Raw genomic sequence first — 23,047 nt, 5'->3', positions numbered from 1 at the left:
GGTGGCCTATTCGTGACAAACTTTTTTGTTTGATACCACCCTACCACCACCTACCCGATCAGGCCAAATAGTCCATATTTAGGAGGAATCTTCAGACGCCTTCCGTAGTGCGTAGGGCGGAGACGAGCAACTATCTTCATGGCTGTGCGTTCGAAACGTTCGCTACAATAACAGTTTTGTTCGCAATCCCTATTGGCAACCTGGTTGATTTACTCGAGCAGCACCTTACCTTATATGCTGAACAACATTTCGTCATCTGCTGGCATCAGTTGGAGGAAGGAAGGGTTGCTCATCTTTGTGACGGTGTATGCCTTGTGTGTAGTTTTCTCACCAATGAATGGGGACACAGTGGGAGGCCGGCAACTACCCATATCCTTCTCCCTATCCAACGTAGACTTTGTCCAGTACTTTGGTTCCCAGATTTTCCATGTGTACCCATACATATACACATGTATTTGGTCGTTCAAATGGAGTTGTCAGTCTGCCGCCGATTCGATATTCATTTGGAGCGTGTTTGCTTCGGATACACAGAACTCGAGGTTATCAAAGAAGGGGGGATTCGACCTGTAATAAAGTCAAGAAAATCATTATCGTAGAGTAGAAAAACTACTTCACCTGCTAGAGAACCACAAAGAACTATCACTGTTAACAACCAGGTGTGGATAAGTAAATTGCGTAACTTTTACTTAAAGTGTCTGACGTGGGCTCAAGGTATCTCAGTGATTAAGACGCTAATTTACTAAACGAAAGGTCTGCAGTTCAAAATTAAACTAAGCAACTCGACTGCTCCAGCATCGGCTCAGGAAACCCGACAGTATCCAAGCCCTCGTGCTTCTTTCACGTAGCATGACAGCTAGGCACCTGAAGGGCGTTAAAGCTACAACCATTCCGTCCTTAGATACATGATGGCTGTGACCCTTCAATTTTGTGTAATTAGAATTTATGGGCAGCTGGTTGCGAGTCCTTAGATACATGATGGCTGTGACCCTTTGTGTAATTAGAATTTAAGGGCAGCTGTTTGCGGGGGAATCGCTTTGAGATCTTTGAGAATTTGAAGAATATGGCCCATGGGTTGAAAACTTGTAATAACGGTATCATCCTCAGTCCTTTCGAGGGCACTTCCGGGTGCTGCGTACGGAGGGTTGTAAATAGAATCACTCGGCTTTCACAGAAGACTACGCCTTTCAATCCAATCCAGCCGAATGAAATCAAGTTTGGAGCATGAGGTCAGGTAACACGTGGCTTTTGCCGTCAAGCCATTGAAGCTTACAGAGCAGTCCACCTCACCAGTCAACTTCAGTTTGCCACCGGAAGCATCACGTGCCCAGTATTCGGTTATTTCCACATGCGGTTTACAATTTTTTCCACATTCGTTCACTGAGCACCGTGATCTCGGAGCTCGTAGTAAGCTGCTAACGAACCAAGATGTTGCTGATGTGAACCGTCACGAATTCCCGTCGGCAAGCAAAATCAACTTTGGATGTTTCCGTCACCGAGTTATACCGCGATTATGAGATGCGCAGTAATGTCTGGGCGGCTGCAAAGTTCAAGGTCAACGAAAATCTTCTGTGGGCCCCCCGGGTGCTGCATCGGAACATTTATGACACCTAAACCGACAATAACTAGCGAGGTGCCGTTCACCGCAATGCCAGCAACTAGTAGAAAACTTGATGTGGTTCAACCTAGCTTGTTGTCAGATTTTCGTGGCTGCTGGAATCGATTGCGCGTGCATAGCTTCTTGAAGTAAGACCTGGCTTGCCGGTCGTAGGCGTGCAGTGCCTTAAACTGATAGGGCGTTGAAATTCGATGGTGACCCTCTGCAATGTCATTACAGTATCCTGTTCGATTCTGTTAAGCACCGGGTTTCTGATATCAGCATCTTCGGACGACTGTAGACCGGATACAAAACTGAGATTTTTCACTACTGAGCTGAGCTTGGATCGTTCGCATTCCCGATTGGCAACACCAGCAAACGTAATGAAATCACCAAAATCATTCCTGACCAATTCAGGCATTGGTAGCAAATAATCAATAGTGATTTCTGATCGCCAAATATGTGACGATGCTCTGATCATTTCATCAAGGATGGAGTCGCGGGGCAGATTTGAGAGAATGAAGTTCACGTACCGTTCACGCCGCGGTGTGCCGAATTTTCGCAGCAATAATCTGACTTTCCATCCTTCATCAAACTTCGAAAATTCAGTTCTGAACATGTCTTTGCACCATTCATACTGGAAGTTAAAGTGTAATCAGAAGGAGGGTTAAATGTGAACTTCGCGACTGAGGTATCAGTCGAGGAATAGGTGACTCACGCCTATTTGCTGATGTAGTCTGGATATGCAGTCTCTGAGTCAGTGGTTCAATGTGCTTCATTTGCGCTTCTTCAAACTGCTTTCGTGGTTGCTGCAATAGTTCTCGGAGCTGATTAAATTGGATTGACACTGTGAGTTCCCATTCGCCAATTGTAGTAACGTTATTATCCTCAGCCTAGTTCTCAGTCTGAGCCTCACAGGCTCGCGTTCACGTCAAAAACTACCACCGAACGAGCAAAACGTGTATTAACTCCAAAGAGGAAATCAATAACACTTGTGTAGTACTTCATATATATAGTGTAGTCGGCGATAACCTGGAAATCCGAGCTCTGGATGCAACACTTACAACCAGCATTCGGCCAATACTGAGTCCTGATTGGCTGATGGGTCCAGACTTTCGACCAATCAGACCTCGGCTGGATGCCATATGGGCAAGCGGCCTAAAGTTTCGGTTCATCCTGTGTGGTATAGGCTTCCCGGCTGTAGCAGCTCCTAACTACGAGAGTTAGAGTGGTATAGGCGTGCAATTAAGCTTAACGAGTCTGTTGCCCTTTTCTTTGGTCTGGCTATCTATGAAAATGAGTAGGTTTGTGGCGTAGGAATACTTCAGTGTGAATCCGTCTTTGGCGTTGTTTGTAATTGGGTGGTTCACACCACTTCGCTTCAGCATGCGTTCAGTCACTTTACACGGAATGCTGGCAAGACTGAGGGACCTACAACTATCCACTGCTGGGCTGTCGTCGAGCTTGAAAATATGTGACAACATTCTATCTCCAATCACCAAGATTGAATTCTTGTGAAGAGCTTTACTGAGCAAATTAGAAAGTAGTTTTTCGCCAACCGGTGGGACGTCTTCTTAAGTATCCGGCTCTGGCGCGCTGGAGAAATTCGGTCCCACCAGAATGTTGCAAACATTCTGCGAATTTCACATTCGTTAGAGGCAGAGTATACCTTTGTGATGAGAAGGTTGTTTGCACCGCGACAGAAAGTATAAGATGGAAGCGCGCTCTGGGCCACCGGTGAGTTCCATGAAATCCTTTGTGGGGCCGAACACGGTCACTCTGTCCTTCTGGCAGTATTGCTAGCGCTTCTTGGTATGTCGGGAGTGAGCCAATTTTTGGCATTGTTTCTGTCTTAGGGGTTTTGCGGATTTCTAATAATCGTTCAGCTGTAACACCCTTTCGGGGCCTAGCTGCCATGCCACCCGGAGGAAGCACGAGGGCTGGGGTACTGCCAGGTCGCCCAGGCCTAGACAGGGAAGTCGAGTGGCAGAGGTCGGATTCTAACCACGGAGCTTACGGTCAGTAAATTCGCGATCTAACCACTTGAGCCATCTCGCCCCGTACGAATTTCTGCTGCTCACTGGTTCTTCATTTGCCGATACTAGTGGGAGGGAGACATGCGCGCAACTGGGCGTACTTCACTTGAATCTGAAGTCCTCGGAATAACAGTGACGAGCTGCTCCAAGTCGGGTAATAGTGATAAGTAGATAGTTGTTCAGCTGTAACCCCCTTTCAATGTCTAAATGCCATGTCATCCGAAGTAAGCATGAGGAATGAGATTGCCAGGTTGCCCAAGTCTAGACAGGATCAATCGAAGTGTCGGGTTGCGTTTGATCCGCGGACCTTTTGTCAGTAATTTCGCACCGCAATTACTGAATTATTTAAATCTACGAGGGACGTGATGTTTGAGACCAAGCCGTGATTTACTGCTGCCATCCGCAACTAGGGATTTAAGAATGAGAAGCAGATCTACATGATCGGTGCAGCACGAAATGAAAGCATCGGTGTGGCTCAACAGGCAAGGGAATGATACGTAAGGCGATGGGCTCGCGGGATTGAAACCCCAGCTACTTGCTCTCATATGTCCACTATTATGAACGTTTTTGAAGTGAAGTATCGAGGCGCATACGCACAGATACGTGAGCTGACGAGAGACAGGAGTATCAGGATGGAAACTCGGAATATATTTTTAATTAGGCTTTAGACAACGTACGAGCCTATCATACCTATAGTTAGGTGTTACTCGGAAACTGAGTAAATCACCAGCCCATCGAACCTAAGCCAGGGTTTGGAAAGGATGCTTCTCACAATGCTAGAAACTGTACTGAGGGCTGTGGCACCACCACTAGCTGTAGTTGAGTAGGCCATTGGCAGCGAGATGGCCCAAGTGGTTAGAGCGCGAATTTACTGACTGGAAGGTTCGTGGTTCGAATCCGACCTCCGTCACTCGACTTCCCTGTCTAGGCTTGGGCAACCTGGCAGTATCCCAGCCCTCGTGCTTCCTTCGGGTGGCATGGCAGCTAGGCACCGGAAGGGTGCTACAGCTGAACGCTTTTTCTTTTTTTCATCGGCAACGAAGTTCAAAACGGTGATCATATGATGTATTTACGCATTTGCGAGAGGCCACAGATTTCCGAGTGATGAAAAAGACGAAGTTCTCTTGGTTGCAACATCCACCAGTGTGGTTCTACAAGGGACAGCATGGATGTCCTGGCTAATTATAGTGTGTCAGGCACTCAACATCGGTTTTAAACAGCAATTCATTGTTTGAAGATGAAAAAGTCGTTCACCTGTAACACCCTTCTGATGTCCAGCTGCCATGTCACCCGAGAGAAGCACGAGGGTTAGGATAATGCCAGGTTGCCAAAACCTAGGCAGGGGAAGTCGAGAGACTGAGGTTGGGTTCGAAACACAGACATTTCGATCCGTAAATTCGCGCTCTTACCACTTGGGCCATCTCTTTCCCTTTTGGAGATGACTAGGGTAATGGGCCCATTCACCTAAGGGTCCCATTTTCGGCGTGACTTGGATAAATTTGCTGCGGGCGGGGGTCCAAAAAACGGGACCTGCTCATGACCCCAACAAATTCGCCTACTTAGGAAACTGGTGTGGGGAACTTCAGATTGAATGACTCAGATGAATAATGACAACAACATCTATTATCACCCCTTTGATGATGTCAGATAATAAACGTGACAGATTTCGGCATCCTACCCGACAAAGCCTTTTTGTTGATGGAAGGATATATAGCGGCTGCCTCTTGGACCGAAAAAGCCCCATTCATGCTGAAAGGAACAGTAGCTAGCCGGAAGTCCGAAATGTCCGTTTTTCTTCACACTGTGCTTCCACCAGGTCTCGAGTACCACATATTTAGATATGTGCAATTCATGGTCGTAGGTAAAGTGGGATACTGCCAGGGCTCCCACATCTAGACAGGGAGACGATTAGGGTCCCCAACCAAAGCCAAAGCTCAAAAGCATCACCACATTCGGCAGTGTTTGACTGAAAATGCAAGTACACTACCATTTTTATAGAACAGGTCGTTACGCATGTTCCAACTGCTAACCTGGAAGACCAGGAGACTGTTCGTCAGACATCTAACATTAACCAACCCGGTATGAGAGGCTGTGAGTGTTGCGCGGACATTCCAGACTGAACCTCAATGGGTTGCGGAGGTGCACGAACCGACACAGCGCTGTAAATTCCAGTCTCCTCGTGATCGATCAAATAATGAGACTAATGCTATAGGGTCTTAAAAACCCGGGTGTTCAAGTGGCTCGTGACGAAAACCCTGTCCATCTGGAATACGCAGACTTCGTTCTCGTTTTCGTAGACGAGAAGGCGCAGGTGTTTTTCTGGATGAACAAACCAAAGTTCTTTGATATGTACTTTGCACGCACAAAGTGAGTTGAGGCCCCTGAGCATGTAGTCACTAAACACGCTACTTGCAATCCAGAGAGAGGTCTGGAGGGTTTACATATCTCTTTAGTTATATTGGTCCCGACTCTACTTTGACCGATGAGGTTAATACACGAATCTGCAAGGCTAGGATCGTGTTTGCTAATTTGAGGTACCTATGGCGTCAAATCGGTATATTCCTAAATTTCAGGGGACGTGTCCACCAGGCTACAGTGCGGACTGTTTTTGTTGTATGACTGTAAGACTTGGCCTGTTCGGACAGCGGAACTGGGACTCAACCATAGCTCATGTGGGTTAGTGTCAGGGAATCTGCAGCGAGGCAATTAAAAGTAGAGTTTTCGGCTGTGCAGCGGGTTTTTCCATTGAATGTGTCCAGCGTCGGAAGCTGTGCTGGTTAGGCCATGTGTTGTTCATGTCGAACCATCGTGTGCCGAAGAGCGTGCTGTTTTCCGCGCCCAATTTTAGAGTGACGGAAGCATAGAGGTGGCCAAACCCTGACCTGGTAGAGCTGATTGAAAGACCTTACAAAACTTTTGAGTGATGTTGTTGCTACTTGTCTTCCAGAATCGAGACCCCACTGCGCCTGGTTGGAGACGCTGTAAGATATGGTTGCTAATCGGTGTCAATGGCGTTCATGTTGTCAGTTTCTATCCAGATTGCCTGAATGAATGTCTAGAGGTGCATGCACCCCGGAATAATTGTAGTGACCTAGCGCTAAGTCTCTTCCCCATCCACCTTGATTGTTTTCTCCACAATTAAGCTTTCAAATAAATCATGTTTGAACGGCAGCGAAGCATCAGTGTTGAACGCTGATGTCATGCTGTCAATAATGTTGATGACGAGTGCTGTGTACAATCTTGAGCCACACACAATATGGGAAGGACTTCGATATCCCAGAAAGAATACAACGTATAGTCGTGAGATGGGTGGTGACTTCGAGGCTTACCATACAGAACGGAGGACTGTACTGGGTACCTTTTGGACAGACCATACGAAAATTTTCATGAAAAAGGCTCATCGGTGGCTCTCAGAAGGCCTCCACGTGTTTGGTCGTCAGTCTTGTCACTTCGGATTCCCCGTTCACACGCAGTTGCGCGTTCGTCTCTTCAGTTATCGGATTTGTGTGGGCGTTCATTTGTCCAACCGTCTTCGATAGACGAGTCCGCATCTCAATTTAACCAGCCATTTATGGGTAAATATATGTTTGTCTGCAAAGTTAACCGACTTCCTGTAATATCTCTTTTGGTTCGAGCTAACCTTCCTCGTTTTTTATAATTTCAGAATGGCCATTCACAGAGGTTGGACGCGTGTTGTCAAAGTTTAAGATTCCTGTTCCGAGTCTTCAGTTTCCATTGCATACCGTCCGTATTCATGGGACTTATTTGACGTAAAACATCATTTTGAACCTTGGACGGTTGAAACCTCACCTACTTCACTTCTGATAAAAAACTCTAGTTACATATCTAGTCTTATTTCCACCTCCTTTCCTAGAGAACTGATGTATCTTTCTGTCAACCCATATTTTTCGCGCTGACCCAACCAACTACACTGCATGATCTTCCGCCATGTTTCACACAAGGCACTTCTCGCTTCAGTCCAATGCTACTCAAACGCAACGATACTCCTGAGGTACCAACTGAAATATCCATGAAGGTCAACACGGTTTGTGACACCAATATGCTTGCTTCCCGTGGGATCCACTTGAAAACAGCTAATCAGACGATATCAAACGCAGATGATGAGCTTGTCGAAGTTCCTCTTGATGCAGACATGATCCGACGGCGCAGTGATACCATCCCAAACCCGCCCTTCCCCTCTATCAAGGATAGTTCGGCTGAGAGCCAACACAAGACTTCAAGTTCGCGAGCCTACCAAGCCGATGCTCTAAAATATCCACCTGCGTTACCAAAAGCTAATACTGACAATTTGGAAACAATGTCCAAATGTGACGGCGGTGATTTTTATCCAACAGATGTTGTATCCGAATTCCTTGAAAGCCGTACCGATGACCAGGTTGAATTGAACTTACCCAGCGTTGAGGATGGTCTCTCCAGTGGTAGTGATCTTGATACCCCTCGATGTAGCGGCAGATCAACACATTCGAATAAAACCCCTGTGAATATACCGTTTCGTTCTAGTGCAGCTTTAAGCAGCGGCCCGTTTTCATCGGCCTCTATGCAATTACGATCTCAGTCTTCCAGTCCGGTTGGTCACTATATTTCCGATTCACTCGTCAACCCACCTCTCGTGCGTGATATTTGGGGCATAATGAATGACATAAAGCAAACATTGGCGGATGACCGGGTAGTAATATCCCATTCCAAAGGAGAGGTTTCAAATAATTTCCGCCTAATTAACCCGGAATCCGAGAATTCAAAGAAACCATGTTCTTTGAGTGAAATTGTCAACAGTGAACAAACATCTAAACAAATTCATGGCAGTGATAAAGCCGTGAAGTCATCTTTCATCGCTTCCAGTGGGACTCCGTTGAGTACTGGAATTTGGTACGTGCTTTTTACCAGCCGGATTTGTATTCCTATTCTGTCGACTTTTGGCCATCGCTTTTACAGCTCACTATTTGGCTTTCCTTAGGGGTTTTTATACTATTGCTCTGGCTGAATACTTGAGAGTTGGCAACTTTCAGGGTAATCGGTGAATAATTTGTGCTTTGTGACCTACTCTTCTATGCTGTAGGGTTGTTGGGTCATTTCATATCAGCTACTTGGGGCGTCAAAAATAATCACAATGTCTTCCCGTATAAGCTGAATTAAAATCGTTCAGCCGTAGCACCCTTTCGGTGCCTATCTGCCGTGCCACCCGAAGGTTGCACGAGGGCTGGGATACTGCCAGGTTGCCCAAGCCTAGACAGGGGGAGTCGAGTGGCAGAGGTCGGGTTCGAACCACGGACCTTGCGGTCAGTAAATTCGCGATCTAACCACTTGGGCCATCTCGACCATGAATTAGCACATGTCCTCCAGTTTTTTCAGCCCACATAAAATTAAAGTTGAGGACTATATGTTTTGCGTAGGTCACAAGTTCTACTTTTTAGCGACAGAAAGTAGCACAGGATACCGCTCATGGTATGTCGTTCTAGTTGCGCAGTCTATCTCAGTGCAATGGTAAGCATGTTATCTGGAGACGGTCCAAGTTTATTGGTGATTCATTTTTATGGCTTCGTATGCGACATCACCACAGCTGCACTAAATGCTGCAGTTGTAAATGCTTATGTAGCCGCTCGAAAGTTATCGCACCTGGAGAGAGAATATGGCAACCTGTCGCAGATTAATGGTTACCTTGTAATTATATATGAGAAAACTTACACGATGGCTGCTTATGGGATCAGCTGAAAGTGACTGATCTCCATAGTTGGACGGTTTAAATGGTTTCATATGGCGGTGCCTACCCGCGCATTTTAGTGGGTGGCTTCAACCTTAATTCCCTAATTTCGATGAAGAAACAAAGTAATGTGGACCGGTTTTACAGAGTCATTGCAATGAGAATTGCGAGAACGGGATCTACGCACACTGATTTCACTGGTTTATTCTCTTTCTCTATTTTATTTGAAGCGAGAGATTAACAGTACAGGCGAGCGTAGAAGAACCGGAGGTTCGTCCAGGTTCCAACGCAACCACAGGTGAGTCTTTTGCGTTACTTTTTGATCGCAACTGGGATTTTCTTAGGATCATATGAATACGCTATTCGTTTTTGAAATTAATTGCGCGTCTTTGGGCCCTCCATATGTAACCACTGGTAGTTTTAGCTTGGACCTGGTGTATCCGGTTTTAGTATTTGCTGTTCCCGCTCTTCCAGCGTGGTTTCCATTTACCCGTTTGCTGTTAACTGTCACAATGAACAGCTTCACTCCCCCGTATCATGTGGATCTGGAAAATTTCTGAGGGCTCATCGGTAGTTACCAGTTTCTCCCTTGATTATTTCAATTTACAGAAACCACTTTTTGAGACAGCATTAGTTGTATTCGGTAACATTTTTGATAGGCGCTGCCCGGACGAAATGCCCAGCTGTTGGATCCGCACAAATCCCGATTTTATTGGCAGATTCCGTAGGTCATGCCGAGACCGAGTTGTTCCATGTTACGTTTGATCGTAAGGAGTCTAGTTTTTAGCCGTCCAAGGTGGTGGCCCCATGCTTGAGGTTAGGATATTCCACCATCGTTCTTGCAAAGCAGCTGTCCGAACCGCCACAAACGGTAAAAAATCTGATCTGGACGTCTTAGGTTGTGACAGTGTGTATGGGTCTCATTTCCGGAGTCTGAATGCTTCCGCGATGTTCCTTCACAGACATTGAAAATGCGGTCAATATTGCTATCCATGGTTCACATCCTTTCAAAAATGTGAGCCACTTTAAATAACCTAAATAACTCTGCCTCATGGTTTGGCATGCGCTTCGCATCTGCTAATTGTGAATTCCTACTACAAGACTGGGTGGAATCAAACCCAAACCTCATGCTTGCAGACGAGCCAATCGACACGGTAGATAAATTTGTTTATCTGGGCAGTTGCATAATTTTCTTTGGAGTCTGTAGCTAAGATTACTTCTTGAATCGGGAAAGCCAGGGTAGCTTTTGCCAACCTCCAACACCTATGGCGCTGACGTCACATGAGTTTGCCTGTCAGGGGCAGGGGTTACACTGCGACAGTGCGATCCGTACTGCTTTATGGATCAGAGATGTGGTCTGTACGTGCAGAGGAAATACTAAAGATGTCAGCGTTTGGCCATCGGTGTCTCCGAAGCATTGGTCGGGCCTGGTTGGAACATCGGATTAGTATTGCTGAGGTACGCCAAGTGGTCTCTAGGAATTACTCATGCTTCATTGGTTACGCTGGTTAGGACGCCAGAAGACCGTCATGCTTCATAGGTTACGCTGGTTAGGACGCCAGAAGACCATCTTCCCACCCAGCCGTGTGCTGAGAATAGGTGGATAGTTTGTTACCTGGCAATCAACTATGAAAACACTAAGCAGTAATTTGGGTCGGGTCGAAACCTGCCGCTTCCCTGGATGGGGACCCCGAGACTCGACTCACCAATGGTTGATGACACTGGCAGAAATAGCCCAGTCGCGCAGTCGGCAGCCCTCGTGCATCAAGGTTAGGGCCTCCAATGCGTAGACACCCAGTTTCCGAACGAACTGAACGTGCTATTGCCTCCATGGCTCTGCTGCAGCAACTGGAACCAATGTGCTTATGGTACGCGGTTTATAGCTAGTAAACTGATTGAATTGATCATGAATCTCATTACTGTTTACCTATAAATAACGAATACACAGGACTTAGGGACGCTATTAATAATTAACTTCCAGTTCTCGGATATCCCCTGGTCGCAGTTGTTGTTTTACAGCAGAGAATTGAGACTCGGGTTTTCGTGCATGAAAATTTTCTGTCTCTCCCCTCGTGAACATCATCCATATGCTATCGTGTTTCTCCCTTCGCTTACCCGTTGGATAAAGTGTCAGAACCCAACTGTCTGCGGGTGGTAGTTCACTGGACTACCTTGTACGTTATATTGAGAAGCCTGCGTGCCTGTTTAGGACTTATCAGCTAAGCGTAGTCTCCGAATCTTCATTAATGATTCTTCTCCCTAGAAAGACATTAACGACAGATTGATTCATAAATTGTTTGAGTTTCGTGTTCACATCAAGTAAGTGTGATACAGGATGCTCTATTTAACATATGTAGAACTTGCTTTCCAGTTTTGAAACAGGACTATGTGAATAGCTTAATATGACGTTGTGTATATAGACCACTACCGGTTTCATTTTTTGGTGCCCATCAGGCAGGCCTGGTCCCCGAATTTCCTTCAATCATGTTTCTAGCCCGAACGCCTAATTGGACGCGCATGCAGGTAAACACTTGTTTGCAAATTACTTTGGCATTACCCGAGACTCTAAGATAACCCACATTCTGTCGAAGAATATACAGCATTGGAGTTTCGTTCAAAACTCCTTTGAATCTGACAGTATACTAATTGGGTGATTTATTCGCGCTGCTTTTCTCCTCTGAATTATCTACTTAAGGTGCACTACAAAAGGATCTGGGACCGTCAAGTGAAGGCTCAAAGCCAGATATCTATGGACTTGAAGAACTGAGTCCTTCCTCTGATCGACGTGCGCACCACTGGACTTTCCCACAACAGTCATCTGTTGTTTATAGTTCAAGCGAGGAAGAAGATAATGAGAAAATGCACAACTCTCCTGGACATCCTGAGTCTCCCAAATTCAGGCCCACGTTGAGTGAATTGGCTTCACGGTCAAAAACAGCTGAAACCGAAGGAAGTATTGTTTCCAGTAAGCCAGGCTCTCCACACCTTACTACCCGAAACACACCTCACCTACTCGCTGCGAAACAAATGGGTGCAGCTTCAAGCTCTCCGCGTAAAAGCCCGCCTAACGGACATCCCGGATTCAAAACAAAACGCGTTGAAGGTGATTTTCAACCCGATTTCTGGTATTCGGACGTCTTTTGTTACTTCATCAATAGACATTAACCTAGTTGCTTCTCAGGTGCTTCCTTACGGCTCCACACCCTATGATGCAGTTAATCCCATCATCATTAGCATATTGCTCCACCTGCATCACTGCTTACTGTACGTATTGGTTACAAAGTTGATGAGGCTAATTCAAACAGCAGTTTCACGTGCTGTCAGTATCGTCATTCGCGCGATTCAACGTAGGATGAGTGATACCTTAAAACATAGCTCCTGTGGTGGAAATTGGTTTCAGGTTCTTCTTAAAATATAGGAATTGAGCAGTTTTTGAGTGCCTAGGCGGTCCTTTCTCAGATGTGCCGTGTTAATTATAAGCCAGAGTGCCAGGCGCATGTTTATACTATTATTATTATTATTTTATTATTATTGTTATTATTAGTAGTAGTGGTAGTAGTGGTAGCAGTAGTATGTGTGCCGTAGTCTTCATTAGGTCTTCATTACGTTGTTAACTTAGTTGTACCATTATGTCCCGTCACCAGTGTGTTCTAATTCCTAATTTCTTGATTCAATGCTCAAGAGAGCCTCTGAATGTAATAGCTTCAAGATAAAACGCACTATCCACGCACAATTTACATGATTGGTCCCATATTCTGCCTTCCAGCCTGCTTAGATCCAAAGCCAAGCAGCAGTGTAAAGTCGTTCCGTTGGTGAAAATAACGATTAGCGCGCATATCGCCAACGGTACCGTTGAGTTTATCCCCATGTCATCCACTCCTAACCAAAAGTAGTTTCCACACTAAGCTCTAGGCCTTCATATGGACTTAGACGCATGTTCATGCCATATGCAGTACAAATACTGCGTCCACTTCCAATAAAAAGCACCACGGCTGTCCCAATTTACATGGACTAACAAGTACTGTATCCACGGCTGGTTCCATATATGGCCACAATAATCCTTAGTGAGATGTCAAATCATGTCTTTGTTAACAACAAGGGGCCCGACCTAAAGCTGCCACCTTGACGTGGTGGTCGGGCTTGAGCGCTACAGTGCTGCCGCGAGCTACGCTGGCTGAAACTTCGTTCCACAATATACAACCAGGGAGGCCACAGAAGAGCAGTCAGACCAATAGAAGTGGGACTACGTACTGCGAATTATCGTGATACGAGGCGGTCTGGTGGTAAAGTTGTACTGTCCTCTGTGATAGGAGTGTGAAGGCAGTAAGGCATTTCCCTAAGGCAACTAGCATGCCCATATTCATGGAAGCGTCGATGCTGCCTTCCTACCGAGGAATTATTAGTTAGAAAAGGTGGGCCCTACAGCCCGTCCACTCCGTTTGCCCAACGATTGACTTTGATCACCGGCACATTATTAATTGTGGTCAAAAAACTTCCGAAACCAAAGAGTCTGATGCAGCTTAAAAAGCATCTGCGCGATGTCGCATCAGGCACTAATTCCTCATGTCTGAACCTGCAGGTTAGGCGAACATCCTACAGCCGAGCATGTCAGACTCTCGGGTCATCTGCTCTGGGAAGGGCCCCCCTTAGATTTAACCTACTGTCCACATGGTTCAGACTTTTCACTGAGGAGTTGGGAAGAGGGTCCCCGAACAAAACTATATCCTTCAGCTGTTATGTGGGTCAAACCTTTGAGACAAAGCCTCAAGGCGGGGTAACCTTCCTCCTCGGCCTTGGTAACCCGGAGCTAGCATTTGCTAGCACATTACGTTGTCAACCGATATCCCTCCCCAACCTCTTCCCACTTCACAAGCAAACATTGCTAGGTCATTTGATTGACAGTCGTCTGATCAACATAACTTAAACACGCCACACCACAATAAACAAAACAGCGTTTTGCTAAGTCCACGAGGTCCTCTGTGCGTAGGGGCTTCCAACGTACGTACTGTGTATCGAATTTACAAACAGGCAGAGCTTCTCCAGATCCTGTGCTCCCTTGGAACTGATTCATGCTGTGTCTCTAAAAGACGTTCAAGACTCAAGCCTGGCCATACAGTCTAAAAGCCAAGGAAGAACCCAGCCTTCTCACGCTTCGCTCTCCGTTTATCCAGCTTAATCACTCCGAATTACATCCGACATAACCGGTGGCTGTTTGTGTTGTCTGCATATGTCCCAAAGGACTGTAGTTCACGCAAATCCTTCAAACGCCAAATGGTGAAGAACTTAAGAAAAAATTAAGAGCTCCGGTTGACATCGAAAGCTTGGAAAATGGAGAAGGTTTTCGCTATTAGCTGATACGATCGACTGGCCATAGGAAGGCAGCAGTCAGTGAAACGAGAAGTGACTGGAAAGATGGACCGAAAAACACTTTAGCTGGCCTGCTTCAACGCATACGGCCGAATGGAATGTTGACCTTAATTGCCATTTGGAGGAAGAAATAAAATACAAAATATCCATACTGAAACGTGAGAAGGCAGCATGACCAGACGGTCTGTATCCAGCCCTGTTCAAAGAAGGCAGAGAATCCTTGGTGATCCATTTAGCAAACCAGATTGGTGCGATATGGAGCGAAGAGAAAGTGCTTGCGGAATGGGGCATGTCGACGTTATTCATATCTTCGAAAAGGGTACACGGATGCTGCGTGAAATCCACGTGGCATCAGCTGCGGCATCGAAGGTGCTCTTCTGGTCTCATTCTTCAAAGGTTCACTGAACACAGGGAGGAACAGATCCATGAAAACCGAGCTAGGTTTCCTCCCGCGGGAGGATGCATCGATCGCATTTTTCACCCTCCGGCAGATTCTGGAACAGCGACACTGCTTCCAGCTACACGATATAGCTCTTTTTGGATCCGACGCCATAGTAATGCAAACAACATTAAATAAACTAAATAACTCTCCCTCTCTATTTGGCCTGCGCTTCAATCCTGCAAACTGTCATGTGCTGCTCCAGGATTGGTTGGGATTGAATCCTAACTTCATGCTTTCGGATTAGCCGATTGAGGTAGCAGGCGCTTAGATGTGACATCAGCTTATCTGTCAGGGGTCGAGTACAGTGCGCTTCATATTATTATGCAGATCACAAACCTGGCGGCTGCGTGCTGAGGACGTCAAAAGACTTTCATACCACTGGGTCCCAGAAGACAGATAGTTGCGAGACCTGGCCACTCTGGGCGGAGACATCTTCAGGTCGTTGACCCTCTGTGCCCCAAAACTACTACGGGAATCTGCTTGAATCAGTGAATTCACAATGCGGTGTTCTGGAAGCGGGTCTTTGATGAAGCGGAACATATTTCACGAAGTGAAAGCACCCGAACTGGTCAAAGTGCTTGGGTCGTGTGTTACGCATGCCGAATTACTATACATTGAGAAGAACGTCGTTTTCCATGCTCACAGCGAAGTGGTGGAAACCTAGACATGGACAGAATTGACATGACAAGCGAATGCAGTTTTTCTTCTGGATGCTGTTGATGCTGCTCGCCTTCCTGCGTGTGTTCTACGTGGCCCTCTCTGTTCTTGGCTGGTGACACTGAAATGCACGACACCCAGCTTATATCAGTAGCATCCATGCTCTCAGTTTCTATCCAGATTGTCTGGCCGACTGTTGGAGGTGTAGACACTTCGAATGTTTGTGATAGGCAGCTCTGTCTTCTGATTTTTTCTTCCTCATATAAGAAATGGGTGTACGGTGGTCAAGCACCAGTGGTGATGAACACTTTACTCGACACTTCGAATGTTTGTGATAGGCAGCTCCGTCTTCTGGTTTTTTCTTCCTCATATAAGAAATGGTTGTACGGTGGTGAAGCACCAGTGGTGATGGACACTTTACTTCACGAAATTTTGAACTCTCAACCATAGGTTCTTATTTCTGCGTCCTTTATAGAATTCGAAAGCGATGAGGATACAGATCAGCTCCTCCAGAAGCAATACCAGTCAGACAAAGCAGTCTATATTCCGGAGCTAAAACAAGAGGCTCGTCTCCAGGTACGTGCCAGGCGGTGTTTATTACTGTTGTCTTATTTTTGGTTCATTTCAACATTTCCTTGAACGAGGACGGGAAAACAGTAAAATCAGACCACCAAGCGCTTTTTGTTGCATGATGCCTCCACCGTATGGTAATCACGTGATAGAACGTTAGGCACAAAATCAAAGTTCACAGTTTAGGTAAGTTTCCTTTTTCTCCAAGCCGGATACAGCTTGTTCAGACATGCTTGCTAATCGGTCAGTTATTTTTTCGGTGTATGGTGAGTGCGTATACAGAAATCCAGTCGTAGTTGTCTTGGCGAAAGGGCTTATCGGTCTCACCGGGCATGTGCAGCAGGTTTTGACTGGATGGTGTAGAGCCTCCTGCCGCCCCTCCAAACCACTTGTGTCTCTTGAAAGCATTACTATATTCGATCGATGATTTGGTTCAAAATGTCCGAAAGTTATCAACCGAATCCCCATTGACAAGTTTGGCGTTCTGGACTATAGCTTGCTACGTCTGAAAGCTCGTTTGAGGTGACAAGGGAACACAGTGAGCACTTACTTAACCTACGCGGGGAGTGAAAGCGGATAATAATTACCCTCTTGAAACTAGGGCTGTTGCACATCACAAGGAGTTTAATAAGTTGGGAACCGGGATAGGCGCCTTCAATGATCGTTAAGGCGACAGTGTTTTAGGAAGACTTTCATGTGTGTCCACTGAGGTATATATGCTTTACAACGTTACCTAACAACACGATTGCCCGCCTATAAACCGTTTAAATGTTTTTAACCACTAACTACTACTTCGTTACTTCCATAATCAATGATTTCGGCATGAAACCAGGACCGGGGAAGGCGCAAAAGCAAGATGCGCTATTGTTTATAAGACACGCATATGAACGGACAAAAACTTGGGTTCAAGCTCTCCATTCTACCTTTTTCATGGTCAATTCCTGTGGATTTCCTAATAGAGATAATCAGCTTGGGTAAAGTCGTTTTCAAGGCTTAAAAACTTGCACACCAATAGTGGGGAGTCGGCCTCTTGATAGCACGTTTCATATCCTTATTCTCTGTAAACAACACTCATCACCTCACAGATTATGGTCAGACTCTGTTAGTCTCCCAAAACCATCTGACACCCCTCAGCATTAGCATCTGATGTTCCCACCGGACACCCTCAACATTTAGGAAGCATCGATGGTCAGGAACAGAGAGTATTTGATGATCTTCAACATGCATCGGTCATATCCTTCCGCTCGATAGAGTAGAACAGATCGCAGCAGTATGCACTCTACACTTAATGTCACGTCGGTGCCACAAATGTCGGCAAACACCGCCCTGCGCTTTCTAATTTGGGATATGATTTCGTTTTTTTGCCAGTCTGCCTGTACTCATGCAACTCCACAGATGGACGAAGTTGTCTGTCTTATCGTTCAATTCTCTTAAAACGTGAGGTCTGGATTTTCTCCCACCCAATCTTTCTGTATTACTTCACATTTTACAGGTGCTAAACGCAGAATTATTTAGGCTATTTGAGGTAGTTTGCGTTTAAGAAGAATGATATCGTCGATGATATCGTGTCGGTGAGCGATCGCCCTTGGAGTTTTTCGATGCCCAAGCTGTGAGAGGCAGGTGAAAAAGGCTCAAGCAGCACATCCATTACGAATAAAAGAAAAAGGGCAAGAGTGCATGATCTGTGGCGAACTTGTCAGCCACGTAGACCTTTGAAAGATGCAGGACTTTAGGAGGAACTCCCTTCTTCCTCAACTAGTCTGCCTGACTGTTATTCTTGCCCAAGTGAATCTTTCCCTTCGTACTTCTAGCTAAGCTACCGCATTCGCAACGATGTAGCATGGGGATAATGAATTAAGGCTTCTGAGGCAGCATCCAGAGCAGTCGTCAGTATTCTTGGCACTCTCAGGTGTTCAGTGGCCCGATGGATGATTGTGGAGGAATTTTGCCTCCATTGATAAAACAACCAGTGTATATAGTGTTTTCAAGACATCTGTGATACAGCTACTTATAAAGTTGTCTATGCGGCAAGTCTAATATAGACAGTTTGAAAGCTTAGTGCAAGTTAACGTGCCTCCGCAGTACATCAGTGGTGTGCTGTTCTCTACGAGTTTTTCATTTTTTTCCAGGCTGACCGGAAGAACCATGTCCGTGAAGGTAAGTGTTGGTTTACGATTGAGTTACCACCTCAATGAGATTTATGCGTAGTTGTATATGTTCGTTCTTCGGTTTCTGTGCTTTTCCAGTATCGTTTATTTGACTTTATGTGCGTATTCATGTCTTGGTTATCGTGACTCGTCAGTTTTTGTTTTTCACGTGTCGTCAACTCGTTTAACAGACAGTGTTTTTAGTGTTTTAAGCAGTACTTTAAATAATGTCTTTAAATCCCCAAAGTTCCCGCCGCTACCCTAATCGAGCACAGTACTCTTTAATGGAGGGAACCTCTCCCAAGAGGAGGCGCATGTTCTATCGAGTGCACACTCTTCAGAAACGGCCAATAAGTATGCTTTTCAGTGACAATGGGTTTGCCATGGACCGACGTTGATTAATTGACTAATCTACTGACGATATTTATCCGAACACGTGCCTTGACCCTCCTGTGACTAATGATACTCCAAGATGGCCTAGATGGGTGAGGTATCCGTCGTGATAGGAGTGCAGCTCTTTACTTTGTTCACTGTTCAATCGGGTCGGTTGATTTATTCTCGCCAATACCTGTGGAATAATGCTGTCTTATCTTGGTCAATCATGCTTAAGGGTGTGTAAATAGCCGGAGACCAATGGAAAGAGGCTCTAATTCCGCCAAGTAGACCGAACGAAATCTTCCTCTTTCTCGAGAAATTAAAGATATGTTGAAAATTTTCACAAGCGTGTTCATAAACGAATGTTTCTCTTCGATGGTTTCAAAAGTTGAGAGAGGTGGTTCAATTTGTATTCTCTCCAAGAGGAAGCATTTCTCGAGGAAATATTTTGGCATCTCTCGAAAATACTTTTCGAGGAAGTAGTACTGTAATGCATTTGTCGATATGTATGTTTACATGCATCGATCGATCTCTATGTGGCAACTTTGCCAAAATCAAGTACGTGCACTCGTAGCCAGTTTTTAGAGCAACTGCAGAATAGATTTCACTCGGTGATTGTCTCGCAATCCATGAGTAGATCGTTTGTTAACATGTTTTCCAGTTGTACCGATGCGGTAAGATGTTAACAATCGGGGGCAATCTAACCCATCTTGTTCGATCTTGGTATCCGTTCGTTGCATTCTTGGCACACAAACTGTTGGGTATGCGAGTACTCAGGTGCATTTTGTATTCCCTGCACTTATTCTAGTAAGTGAAACTTACAGAAATACATGAATGCAGAGCTTCCCGAACGGTAATGCTGATTCTGACGACAGGCCAAAACTGTTTTAGGCCGGTAAACCTGTATCCCACGGTAACTGGCTGGGCGCTTCGTCGTGGTGAAGCCACAACAGCCCTTCATTGCACCTCCCACTTCTCACCTATGTATTTCTCTGTACACTGCATCAGGTTTATGGCTGAAAAGTAGCGTGCTTAACTGTATTTATGTACCATTTTATTATCCTACCAGCGTTTGATTGATGCTTAAAGGTTGGATGAGTTCCAACTGTACATAATTTACACTAGCGTTGTTTTATGCATATGCTCCTCGATTGATCTGTGATACAGCACTACATAGCGTGCGTGTGAGACACAAATGGTGTTGTACCGCTCCGGACAATGCACATAAACTTCCAGCATTCCTCTCGATGTTAACTTCAGTAGAGTGAAGTGTTTGGCCCCCTCCCCTCCGGTAGGAAATACGTTCGTAGCTTATCAGAATGTCTCATGAGAATGCTGACCAACGAAAACCGTATCTTAAAACTTCCGCGCGGAATTAATCAAACTCACTGCTATCTGGGTATCGATGTGGGTGAGTGGGTGTCGGTATATTTTGATTTGATGCACCAGGAGGTGGTTGAAACATACCAGTACAACGTGGTGGATATTGGCCGTGAGCTGTTCTCATTAGGAAACAAATTCAGATAACCTAACACAAAACGAAGCGATGACAATGATGACAATTATTTGAAATCCAACGATCAGCGTGTCTTCATGCATCAATCCGTACCATTATCTAATCTTGTTACTTGCAGTCTGCATCGCTACTTTGAAGTGTCCCATCGCGTGATGATTTGCGCGCAATTACTTTTCGTCCCGAGCCAAATCCCATACAGAAAATTCCGTTGATTTCGTGAAGCAGTTTATCAGTAGTGCGTACGATGGCGGTCGTTCAACCTCACAGTTGACCAGTAACCATACGTAGTTCCCGTATTCCTGTCCCATCTTGACTGAAAACCACGCATTTGGGGAACCAGAGTATTTCCTATTTTCTCCCCTTAAAAAACCATGTACCCACAAAGTTGCCCCCAGCTGAACCGTCTCATGATAGGTGCTCAAAAATGCACTTTGGAATCAAAATTTGGTCCCCTAGGCCAAATTGAGTCAGACGGAATAACTGAGAAACTTTGTGTAACTTTGTACCATAGGCATCTTCGTCAGTTTGGATGGATCCGAAACAGGATTTTCTTAGTCACTTCGACAGAATTTTCTCAAATCTTTGATAACTACTATTTACGTCTTGTTCATTCAACTTTACATAATGATATATTTATTTCCAAACTCGTCGGGCGCATACCAATAGTACTTAATGTACCGATACTGTCTGATGAACCCCGAGTACAAAGACCAATTAAATTCACACCAGACTGGATGCTCGGCGTACTCGAAGGACGTACCCGTTAGCAGGCTACGTGCCGGTGTTCTCAAAAAAGAATCTCACTCAGATCTCATTATTTCCTACAGAAAGCAGTATCGGTTACTCTAGGCCTTTTGGAGTTTATGTGAATCTCAGAGTTTTTGAACAGCCGTTCCAGCATTGTTTGCAGTTCCCCGTTTTATATACTTTTCAACGACAATCGGTTGATGGGTGGTTTGGCTGTTAACAATTGGATGCGTACTGTTTTATGCAAAAGGTTACTGGCCTTGAAGCACTCATGCGGGAAACTTCGCAGCTGCTTTTTGACACTCGCCAAAGGTTATTCTGTCATCCATGATGAAAATCTAACTGAGACCAATAACCATGCGTTTAAGTTCCAAGTCTTATACTTCTACTATAACGAAGCTGTTCTTGACCGGTATGTATCATTCCAACCGATTTTCCAGCTTCAGTGAAACTTGTCTGCCTTGCCAGGGGAGGGGGGTCTGACTGTTGCATCGGTGTCAGAGCCGTGCGATTTCAGGGCATACTGTTCTACTGCCTGAATTAAGTCATAGGCGTAGAACAATTATCTGTGCACTTCTTTATTTATCACTTTGATAGTTTTTATAGGCCGTAACGGATAGTCCGAATTCACTTCCTAAACTCTTATTTAAAACGAAACTAACCCTTTCTAGCTATGCCATTGTTGATCGCTGCACACTATTGACAAGGTTGCTGAAAACTCTCCGACAGCCCCCAAACCGGGTTCGCTATCTTGGAGCTCGCCATTTAAACGCAGTCCCATAGTTTCCCTCGGTCTTATGTTTTACTTGAACTCGAATTGGATCCAGTCGGGCACCCGTGAAAACCAAGTTTGTATGCAGCTGAGGGAATTTGGCGAATTGTTGATTGTATTTCGATATAACAGGTGGCTTCAGGCCTCCGCCCGCAATGCCTGCAGAACTGACGGACCCAGTATCTCTAAGCAGGTTTTCAAACCGAATCCATGTCAAAAGGTTTCGATCGATTATCGAGGTTGTATGACCCGAAAACTGCAAAAATCAGGTCGAACAAATGTGTATTTCGCCGAACACGTGATACAAGGTGTACATAGCGTGTGTAGACAAACTGTACAAACCAATTGTATCGGCTGTATACCACCCATCTACCCGATCGAATTATCAGGTGGACAATAGTGAAACGTTCGAAACCCAGCGTGGGAATAGCGTGCATTTGTAAAATCTCCACGTTCAATCCAACTCCCACAACGTTTTTCGCCGCTTGAGGATCAACGTGGATGCGATGTATGTGGGTCGAGAGCTTACCGCTACATGAATTCGTGATTTACATGCCATGGCGCACTACCTGTCTGGTACTCCGTCTTATCACAATGGCATCTTGCCACTAAGTGGGCAATGAAAGCTCACTATCGTTTTTAAAATTTCATTCCATTCCGTTTTGGATGTGGGCTTTCGTGGGAGTTTTTTCAGAAATTAACAGTATTATCTTGTGTGCTTCATGGTTCGAATTCATCGTCCTTCCACTATACGTTACTTAGATTTCAAATGTGCATGTTCTACTTTCCGAATCACTAGCTGAACTCCTATACAGTTTCGTAGATTCTAACGTACATGAAACTATCCTATCACCGGTCTGTTTTGAACATTTTTGGGCTTAGCTCCTGACGCATCTCCTGACTTTTTTCAAAGAATGTGCTGCTACAGTGGTTCCATGAATTCCCAATCACCCACTTCAGATCAATTTTGCACGTCCGTTAAGAGCCGCATAATCATCGGCACCGACAGCATAACATCAATGTTTAGCACTGAAGCTTTGCTGCCCTACAACCACATTTTATTTCAAGGCCTTATTGTGAAAAAAGAATGAAGGTGGATGGGGAA

The 23,047-nt window shown here is 45.3% G+C and overlaps 2 protein-coding genes across 2 annotated transcripts in view; one reads left to right on the top strand and one right to left on the bottom strand.

The window, feature by feature from the left end:
* Positions 1 to 476: 476 nt before the first annotated feature.
* Positions 477 to 23,047, bottom strand: part of T265_05778 (hypothetical protein) — a gene marked incomplete at both ends in the record, with an annotated part of 27,026 nt that continues 4,455 nt past the window's right edge. The window contains one exon of the mRNA XM_009170872.1: positions 477 to 564. Within this exon, the coding sequence (XP_009169136.1) occupies positions 477 to 564 (88 nt within the window). The remainder of the gene's footprint in view (positions 565 to 23,047) is intronic.
* T265_05777 (hypothetical protein) overlaps positions 7,303 to 23,047 on the top strand; it is a gene marked incomplete at both ends in the record, with an annotated part of 19,505 nt that continues 3,760 nt past the window's right edge. The window contains 4 exons of the mRNA XM_009170871.1: positions 7,303 to 8,517; positions 9,580 to 9,647; positions 12,045 to 12,452; positions 16,291 to 16,391. Of these exons, the coding sequence (XP_009169135.1) occupies positions 7,613 to 8,517; positions 9,580 to 9,647; positions 12,045 to 12,452; positions 16,291 to 16,391 (1,482 nt within the window). The remainder of the gene's footprint in view (positions 8,518 to 9,579; positions 9,648 to 12,044; positions 12,453 to 16,290; positions 16,392 to 23,047) is intronic.

This window comes from Opisthorchis viverrini (genome assembly GCF_000715545.1).
Source record: "Opisthorchis viverrini unplaced genomic scaffold opera_v5_114, whole genome shotgun sequence".
Classification (NCBI taxonomy): domain Eukaryota; kingdom Metazoa; phylum Platyhelminthes; class Trematoda; order Opisthorchiida; family Opisthorchiidae; genus Opisthorchis; species Opisthorchis viverrini.
Note: the sequence above shows the minus strand (reverse complement) of the source record. Positions and strands in the feature narration are given on the sequence as shown.